The sequence below is a fragment of the Nerophis ophidion genome, linkage group LG05 (genome assembly GCF_033978795.1).
Source record: "Nerophis ophidion isolate RoL-2023_Sa linkage group LG05, RoL_Noph_v1.0, whole genome shotgun sequence".
NCBI classification, from domain to species: domain Eukaryota; kingdom Metazoa; phylum Chordata; class Actinopteri; order Syngnathiformes; family Syngnathidae; genus Nerophis; species Nerophis ophidion.
Genome location: NC_084615.1, coordinates 64,292,822 through 64,302,989, shown reverse-complemented (window position 1 = coordinate 64,302,989; position 10,168 = coordinate 64,292,822). Strand labels below are relative to the sequence as shown.

Here is a 10,168-nt window from a genome sequence, read left to right as displayed (position 1 = left end):
CCGATGGATGAGAATGTGTTACATTTTGAACGTTATTTTTAACGCTGTGATTATCAGCGGAATTGTTCATTATTAATCATATTAAGCAATCTCAGCAAATATTTATCCGAGCCGGATGCAATCATCAAAAGAGCCATTAGGTTCCTTACCCCTTTCCTAACATAAAATCTTTTGGATTCCGTGATCTCAACCGTTTTAAAGAAAGTCTCCACACACGTCAGATTTGAGGAAAATTCCCAGGACTTGTTTTTATTAAGAGAATTTCAGAACATAATAGAGGGACCGGACACCTGCGTTTTTTGAGATTTCCCAATTCAAATAGTTTAAAAAGAACAACGGTGTTTTTAAAAAAGGTGACTCTACAGCACAGATGGAGCAGGGGCTGTTTTTTTTCCCTCTTTCTCATAACGCAGGGTCGTCAGGCATCGCTGTTCCAGGAATGTTTCACATGTTCGTCTTCCTCTTTCTTATGGACAACACGCTTAATTCTTTTCAAAAACACATTTTCAATGAGGACCCCAAAAAAAATGAAACCAAGATCATGAGACACGAGCAAAAAAAAGGGAACTCACTGCACATTAAGAGGTCTAAAAGAAGCAGCCACGTTATAACATGGCTGAACCGTTAATAAAACATGAGTAGGGGGCGGGGGCCGAACTGTATAAGGGGGTTTGTGGGGTGGGGTAACAACTACACAAGTCACATCAAAGCCAATCCAGCGAAGGGGGTGTTGGGGGGACACTTTCTACACCAAACAAGCCTTCAACAATCACGAAATGCCATTTAAAAAAGATTTTAGTGTGTTTGTCTTGCTTGCAGACACTTGATATGACCACTGCAAATCTGCAAGGTGCTCCATAATCAGCTTCGCTTTTTTGTGCTAAAAATCTGTACGGATACTTATAAAATCATTGATAAAAATATTCCTCTGTTAACAATACGCCTTGGAGGGAAACCGTGTGAGAGACTTGAGAGGGGAGCTTCGAGGGGAGTGTTGGGGACGCTGGGGGCAGTGGTGCTACTCTGACTTGGCCTCTTTGGCCTCCTCCGGGGCTTCCTCCTCCTAGGTAAGAACACAAGATGGAGGTCAGTCGGTGACGTTTTGGTGACTTAAAATGAACCTCGACCGAAGTCGCCGCTCACCTCATTGGTCTTGGCCTCGCCGTTCTCAGAGTGGTTTTCTTCATTGGCCTCTGCCTCGGCGTTCTCCTTTGACTTCTTGGTCTTCTTGTCCTCCTTCTTATCGTTCACAGCCTTTTCCTTCTGGATAGGACAACAGTGCAAAGAGGTCAGCTGGGTGGAATATTGAGAGGACTTCTCAGTCACGCGTGGTACATGTTCTAGCTTACCTTCGCTGCCTTCTTCACCTTTGGTTCCTCCTTAGATGGGGCCGGTTTCTGTGGACCAAAGACAAGATTAAAATGTGTTTTTGTCCATTTACAATGTGTTTTAGACAGCTAGGAAAACACTTACAAACTGATTTAGACCTCAACTACTTTTGATCAGACATTTTAGAACTCAAACTGAGAAAAATCTAATTGTGATGTTTTTAATTCTATACTACCCGTTAAAATGAGTAAAGAAAGGCATGTTACTTTTAGGGTTCCAAACTCAATTGAACTATATGGACTACTGGGGGTTAAGGCTCGTATTTACTTCAGAATCGTTTTTAACCACATGACTAAATCAGACTGGATAACGCAAGTTGCTCTTTATTTGTCCAGTGAGTGTTTGTCGTGCTGTAATATTTGTGTTACACCTGTAATTGTAGTTAGCGCCTAGTGCAGAGGTCCTCACTGATTTCCATGCCTCGAACCCTCTACTTATACATCTTGTATAATATTGTGTTTTAAATTAGACTACCAAAAGGTACCTTGTTGTGTTGCAATGCTAAAATTTTCAAATAATACTACATGGAGTCGCCAATCTCTACCTGGCAAAAAGAGCGCTAATAACTAGCTATCTAAAATGCATACATAAATATAACTGATATGTTTTCATTCATTATAAACCTGCAATATACAGTAAGTACAGTGGCCATGTCATTGTCATTTCTTAACTACACTCAAATGCATCTAATCAATGTTAATGTTTATATGAAGGTATTAATACCTTTGGAAAAAAAAACAGGGGGAATACAAATATATTTAAATAACGTACAATCAACACAGAAAATTACCAAACCGCTGCAGACTCCCAAACCTTTTGTTGAAGACCTCTCGTCAAGAGGGATTTAAGATTTCCGTAATATATTTAGATATTAGCTGTCCAGAATGAGCTGGCTGCAATTACACTAAACTCTGAAGTTAAGTAGGTTCAACATATAGTTGAAGACCCATGTTTCAGACTGTCAGTCAACAATTGTCGCAAGTTACCACGCTTTAATACAATATACAAAACTGTAATTTCTAAAATATTTGGGTTTATTTTTGATCAGCCAGCAGGCCAAGGACACTACAATTGTTATAATACGTCTATCACTCAAATGTCGGAGATGAAAAAAAAAACACCAGCCTGTTGTGGTCAGGTTGTTGCAATTAAAACTGCAATGTTAATCAATCTTGCAACCCTACTTTATCAGTCAAATTATACATATTGAAACATATTTTATTCAGCAAAGTTGATATTTAAGGGTGCCCTGACTTGAAGCACTAGATAACAATTGGAAAATAGTCTGCACTATTGTTATTCCTCGCCTAAATTTTCAAGTGCATAACAAATATTCCTGTCCATGTGCAGCCTTTTAGAGGATTATAAGAACTATTAACAGTATATTATGCACAATTTTGTCTACCCTTCCATGCAGATTGTGAAAATAGAACATTGTTTGCATTGTGCACACTGTCATAAAACTATGTTTACATTAGAATAATACTAAACCCCAAATAATATTTTGAGGGACAATATTTCACTCAAGGAACACCCTTTATATAATTTCCCTGCATTGTCTGCCAAATGTGAAAATACATTTTGCTTGCAACTGCAATTCATACAATATAATGGTAAATGGGTGTACTTGTATAGCGCTTTTCTACCTACAAGGTACTCAAAGCGCTTTAACACCACTTCCACAATTACCCATTCACACACTGATGGAGGGAGCTGCCATGCAAGGCATTAACATATTTAAAATGGCTATATTATGTTTAAAAGGCTACTAAACCCCAAATGTAACTTTTTTCGTGCAATTTTTATTTTAATGTACATGCACATCGGGCTTCCATTGAAATAATTTTGTTTAACAACTCTACAATATGCTTGTGTATGCGCCGATAATAAAATATATTCAGGATTTATACAATTAAGTTTTGCTGGGGGTTTTAATCAAATTTGATCTTTTCTGCACCCTTTAGAGCAGTATTTAGCTTAAAAGTAAAATAATATTGTGTTTTATCTGCAATCGCATTCTTTAATGAATAATTAATGCTTATATTGGTATATTACATGAATAACTGTTCATTTTACATAATTAGCTGCAACCCATACTATTGAGCAGTTTATATTATGTGTAATATAAATATGTTAGCCAATGTTAAGTTATTCATATGCGTGTCCTCTTACCGCCGATAACCGGGCTGATCTCCTCTTGGGCTAAAATAAAGCACAAGTTAATATCTGAGAATACATACACACAACAAATGTAAACATCATTTTTATTGTTAAAAAAATTGGTTACACAAGCGCTATGCGACCTGCGCCAGGCTTACCTCCTCTTCTTCTGTTTCTTGTCTCTGCAAAACAAGAAATGTACAGATTGGTATCAAAATACGAAGAAAATATGTTTATAAAGGACAGGAAAAGACTTTAAAAAGACTTGTTAGCATAATGTGGTTGGGAACCAAGCAAGAGAAAAAACTTTTTCAACTCATCCAAAAACACCAACATGTGGCAAAAAAGGCGCATTTTCGGGGTTTAGGGGTTGGCAATGTGGCGGGAAAGCATGGCTGCCGAGAGGGGGACTGAGAGCTGAGCCATGCGGGCCTCAGGGGACACATTTGCAAGGCCTGGGCCTCGCCTGCCCCCTTTATTCTCTCCCCCAAGTCTGCCTCCCATTCAAAGCATGCAGCTCACATTTGAACGCTGGCGCGGGAGTCTCAGGGAGAGGAGGGGGCGGGGAGGCGGGGGGGGAGACCACCCTGTGACTCACAGGCGCCACCAGACGGTAGAGCCGCGCCACCGCAGCCATTTGAGACCACGAACAAAGAGAGAAAATATATAATTTTATCAAAACGCGCCGGCGAATGTGGGATTTTGAGGCCAAAATACACGGGAAAGTCACCGTGGGATTTTCCCGCGGTGCTTTCGGAGCGGTTTGACGCACGGTCGGCGATAAGCGAGCCGTTTTGTTCTCGGTGTCTCGCCGACGACAAGAGCTGCAAAGCATGGCTGCTGCTTGCTTGTGCTTTAACTGCATGGAGGAGACTTCCAGCTCCCCGACCGAACAACGGCGGCTTGCATCGGCTAACGAACAGGAAAATATTCAACGCCACCGGCAAAAAAATCCGCTTATTTTATTTCCGTTATGAATAAATTACCAACGGTATCCGAGCGCGGTAAAATCTGTTATAATTAAGTAATGTCTCGCAGGAATGTCTCGCGCGCGTGTGCATACATTTCGCGCTCGTCAAAGTGCGTTGTTTTTTTTTTATTGGAAATACTCACCTTTCTCCTGGGCATGTTGATCTCTTGGAGGTTTTTTCGCGCAAATCCAACTAAAAACAGTTATTTCTCAGTACATGTGAAGACGAGTGTCTCCCCCTATGCTGGCCAGTGTAGTAAACACACTGAAACAGCGAGGCGAGTGGTTGAATGGGGGGAGGGGTGCGGCTAAACGCTTGATTGACAGCGGCGCGGGCCAATCAGAAGGCGCAGTTCGGGGGCTGCGGAACACTTGGAATTTTCGGAGCCCGGCGCGAATGGCTTCTCCCTCTGCTTCTTCTCGCAGGGAAGCCCCGGCACGAATGAAAGGATTCGAGGGCTGCGTTGGTTGAGTGTTTACGGTCGGGGAGTGGGTTGCGTAAATTGGTGTATTCGACCCCACCGCTAGTGCGCTTTCCGCCATTAATTAAACGAACTTACGTATAACAATGTGCAATTCAATCATCCAATATGGCGCCCACTCCTCTCGCGGACACATTTTTTTTTTTGTTTCCTAAATTCGTTTGAGTGGAAAGGCATGCGTCGTCTTCTCCACACGCCGGCAGGGGGCCCACTGAGCCCGTGTCTTTAACATCATGGCCGCCGTCCACTCTCACTCCCGGACAAAGACCCACTTAATCGCCATTTTTATTTTTTGCTTCCCTATAAAATACCGGTGTGATTGGTACGTAGTACAAAAACAACACCAGAATGCATGTTTTCTGCAGAAATACACGGAATGCCATTTTGGCTTTCTAGTTCTGCGTGTACGTGTCTCCGGCTCACAACCGAAGAGAGGGGCTGGAAGGGGCGGGGAGGCCGGGGGAGAGGCGGAGGAGGAATGCAAAGCTCCATCTAGTGCACAGAGGAGGAGTATTTGCACATACACACACACACACACACGCAGTCTGCCTGCAACACAGGAATCAAACCCGAGGACTTTGTCGTTTTTTTTGTGCAACAATTAATCCAATCCTGCAGAGCATTTGCGAGGAGCCAGAGAAAAGCACCCGGGACTGACCATGGTGATCAAAGTGTACATAGCCTCATCCTCCGGATCCACTTCGGTAAGGGAGGAGAATGGCACAGCTTTGTTGTGATGTGTGCTTAATTTTTTTTGCAGCATCATCTGCTCTCCAAGCCAATATGAGGGCAGATGAACTTGGATTGAACTCACTTAGTGATGTGCCCTCAGGATGGAAATGTCTGACCTCTGCTTGCTTGGCCACTCGTTATGAGTTTTGCATAGTCTGGGTTGTCTTTGGTGACTTTTGGTGCTGCGAGAGAAACTTGTTCAAGTGTTGTGGTTGTGTTGTGGCGTTTTCCGACAACCTGCTAGAAAACAGGAAATCAAACATTTGCAAAATTCCCCTAGTTTGGATTATATGTGGTGTTTAGTTCCATGCCAGTTATGTCCAGTGCATGAAGAAATGATGTGATGCAATTCTTCAGGGATTTTTTTAAGACATGCAGCTGCAGAACAGTTTTTTAAGGTCTGAACACAGTCTGATTAGCGTGCCAATACTGCAAAACAGTAAATCTTGCATATTAACTTATCATGTGTGTGCGCATAGATAGAGGAGGACGATACTTGAAATCTTAGTGTCAATCTGATAATAAGTAAATACAGAGCCAGTATGACCAATGCCAATTCAATGGTCATTCAATTTAAAAGTGTTTTGAAATTAGAGCTGTCTTTTAGAAATAATTTCAGTGACAAGTATCCCGGCTTTTAAATGGCTTCGCGAATATGGTGACCCTGTAAAATCAGCAAAACATCTGATCTTATTTGGATTAGCTCACAGGTGAAGATCTACATAACTTAATTTTTGTAACCACTTAAAGGATGAAAGTGAGTGTGAAAAACAGTGCTGAGAAGAAGACAGCCCTGATTTTTATTGAATTGACGAAATGTGTCATCCATAACATGAGTGTGTTGCCAACTTGTCGAGGTAGTTGGACCGTATCGCTGCTAGTCTGCACCACAATGAAGCAAACTGAGTCTAATGCCAGCCAAGAATGTTAATATAATTTCTAAATAGCAGACATTTATCCATAAAAATAAAGAGAAGCAGCAGGAAGTGGATACCGTAAAAGTCCACTCTCCAAGGAAAATAGTGTAAATCATTATTATATTACTTCATAAAACTACTGAACTTGTTATGGAGTGTTCTGTTAGTCGAAGAAGTTGGAATTTCCGAGTTTAAACTGGAACGCCCCTTGAGAACGGATTTTCAACTCGTAATGTCGTAACATTCTCACCAGTTGGCTACAAAGATGGCTGCTCTGGATTTAAACAATGATACATGCTTCTATAATATCCGTTATTAGCACTTCTGATTCATTTTTGTCACACTAAATCAGCCATATATGATGTATTGTTTAACGTTTGTGTATGGGTTCGTTTACTGTAGCGTAAACATTTTTTTGTAAGTGTTTATTTACTTTTACATTGCTAGCAAAAGTGTATGTTTCCCCACTTCATACACCGTGTTTTATAAGTTGCAGAAAGAGTGCATATTTTAAGTGGTTTACATTCAGACAAGGCACGCGCAAAAATAGCTTTGGTGAATGTGGCCATCTTGATTTCCAACCCCGTCACTGGAACGCTCACAACTCGGCTGTGATGTCATTCTCAGCTCTGACTTTTAACTTCTGAGTAAATGGAACACACCACAAGGAGTGAATCCTACATTGTTTTTGTACAATATTTGATATATAAAAGTCAGTTTTTGTTTTTAAAAAGCATGTTACATGTTGAAATTTTGATATTTTGGAAGATGGTAAATTCATGGTAGATCCTCGAATGATTATGAATTAATTGATCATTATTATAACCAGAATTGTAGCTGAGATAGGCGCCAGCGCCCCCCGCGACCCCGAAAGGGAATAAGCGGTAGAAATGGATGGATTATTATAACCAGAATAGAAAACAGGACATAGACTAAGATAAATGTAACATTAATGAAAAAAATGCAATTTTTACGCAATTATTTTTGCAAAATAATTTCACTAATGACAAATAAGTAAAGCAAAGGAAAAACGTCAATTGACTTTTCTTCTGTGTCTGTCTGTTTCCAAAGTCCTGCTGTCTCCAAACATGTATTCCCTATTTTTGCAAACTAAGGATGAGGTGGAAAATGGTGTCAGGGTAAAAGTATGTAATGTCACAAGAAACAGTTAAAATGTTGACATTAATACACTAACCCTGACACACTTTGTCACCCGAATCACAAAGCTGACATGCCGACTATTTTTTCTTTAAACATACCCTTACTTCTTAAAATATATAGAAAATTAACAAATAAAAATATCAAAATCATCCCAGCATCCTTTAATTTTTAAGTATGATGCTGGCCTCCGTGGGAAAAAAAACACCACTGTCGTAAGCTATATCACAATATATAAACAAAACTATACAATAATATGAATAACACAACAAAAATACTACTATTTGTGAACATGGACATAGAAAAGAACCAATCGATCCATTGCTGATACTACTCTTGTTATTAATACCGTCGACATTTACAGAGATCCTCCCATCCTCTACACAAAAACAAAGGCGGATTTCTGGTGTAATTTTAATTAAATATGTTTGTTGGTTTCAAAGTGCACCGCATCTTACTGAGATCTTTCTAATAGTTTGCGGTACCTAATAATGTGACGATGATTTCTGTCAGTTCGGTGTCTTTTTGTTGTATTTTACTACTGTTACTTAATGGACATGCCCGTAACACCTTTGGGAGGATGCACTTCCACTTAGCACAGAGCCTTTTTTTAGCCAAGCAGCACTAAGTGTTATTATTGCCGTTACAGTAAATGATCGTCAAAGACTGCAGTGTTATAAAAGGAGGGACTCATGGTCTAATAGAACAACTCTCAGACGCACTTAGCCTGTCAAGACCATTTTAGTTTTGAGCGATGGGGAGCTTCATAAATGTTCATTTAGAAGCCAGGTTTGGCATTACTGTATATATCTGCTCACTTTTCACCTTCAATAGACCTTAGTCATGTTTACTGTCCAACAGGCCATCTTCTCAGTGCATAGTGGACTTGAAAACCGCTGAATGGCTGACAATAAATTCCCATATTTCACAAGCTTATTGCAATAATAATTGCATTCCATTGTACTCACAGAGTAAAAGAAGACAAATATTGCGGTCTCTCTTAAAGTTAATGTCTGTTTTTTGTGAACCCAAAACATTTTTCAAATTCTTTGTGCGCAAAAATGGTTGAACCGCAGTATTCAAAGGCATTAAGACTTTAATAGTAAATATTCAGCGTATTCATTAGATCAGAATCAAGTCTTGTATATAAAAAGAACAACATATGTGTGACAAGGCATTCACACAACTAGGAATGCAAAAAAAAATGTTCTGAAGACATTACCAATAACTTCCTACTTTTCTAGACCAATAACAATATCCGATAACTTAATCCAAGGCTAGCACCTGGCATTTAATGCTATGACCACTAGAGGGGTTTCACATGATTATGGTGGCCAGTCATTTCAGTAGATGATAATCAATAAGCAGATATTAACAGTAAAAGAACAAGGAGAGCAATAATATTTTTTTTACATTTTGTCCCTCATAATATTGACAAAATAATAGAATGATAAATTACACAGTATGTTACTGCATACGTCAGCTGACTAAATTAGGAGACTTTGTTTGCTTACTCACTAATAAAAGACAAGTTGTCTAGTATGTTCACTATTTTATTTAAGGACAAACTTGCAAAAAAAAACATATGTTTAATGTACCCTAAGATGTTTTGTTGAATTGTGGTCCCCTTTATTTAGAAATAATTTTGGTACCGGTACCAAAATATTGATATCGGGACAACACTAGTAAGCACACATTTCTAGTGTATACCCTCTTTCATGGAAAAGTTCAGATGTATCAAGACTGAACTTGACGTGGCGTTTGCACATTTGTGGATGCTGTGGATACTTTGGCGACACACAGAGGTGGCCGTTCAGGCTTTGCCAACATTAGATTTCAACAATGTAAAAACATCAAGGCAAGGACCCAAAACTCACTTTTTTGCCAACGTATTTAATGCTACATATTCCTGTTATTATTTGTGAGAAAATCTATTAAATGTTCTAAGTGATTATTTTGCAACCTATTGCTGTCACAATGTAGTCCTGTAACTCAAGGACAGCTTCATGGCAAGTCGGGAGCTGCGACACAAATGGCACCAAAGACGGAGGAATGACCTGCCTTTGTGTCACATACGGCTGCTACAGCAAGTAGCTCTCCTGGGTTGTAATAATAAATTGAGTAATCAAACAGGAATTACAGTCTTTCATACCCTTTTTGATATGTGAGCATATTTACTTTTAAAAGATTGCTAAGTAAATATTACTTCATTTTCACATGAAACTCTAATCTATCTGTGAGCAGGCTATTGTATGAACACATTTTGTTGTAAGTTATACAAATTATATCTGTATTGTGGGTAATCAAGAGTCAACCACCTCTTGTAAGGTTTTACGAAACATTAGGCCTTTTTCCACCAC

The 10,168-nt window shown here is 39.6% G+C and overlaps 2 protein-coding genes across 2 annotated transcripts in view; one reads left to right on the top strand and one right to left on the bottom strand.

Moving 5' to 3' along the window:
• Positions 1-222: 222 nt before the first annotated feature.
• Positions 223-4,823, bottom strand: hmgn6 (high mobility group nucleosome binding domain 6). The gene is made up of 6 exons (XM_061901767.1): positions 4,663-4,823; positions 3,708-3,731; positions 3,562-3,591; positions 1,350-1,397; positions 1,144-1,263; positions 223-1,063 (listed from the first exon to the last, which is right to left on the bottom strand). Exons 1-6 carry the CDS (start codon positions 4,675-4,677, stop codon positions 1,019-1,021), a joined length of 282 nt encoding a protein of 93 aa, XP_061757751.1. The 5' UTR covers positions 4,678-4,823; the 3' UTR covers positions 223-1,018.
• Positions 4,824-5,491: 668 nt separating this feature from the next.
• The window catches only part of sh3bgrl (SH3 domain binding glutamate-rich protein like), a 28,673-nt gene continuing 23,996 nt past the window's right edge, over positions 5,492-10,168 (top strand). Inside the window, exon 1 of the mRNA XM_061901768.1 lies at positions 5,492-5,705. Coding sequence (XP_061757752.1) covers positions 5,661-5,705 — 45 coding nt within the window. The 5' untranslated portion in view covers positions 5,492-5,660. The remainder of the gene's footprint in view (positions 5,706-10,168) is intronic.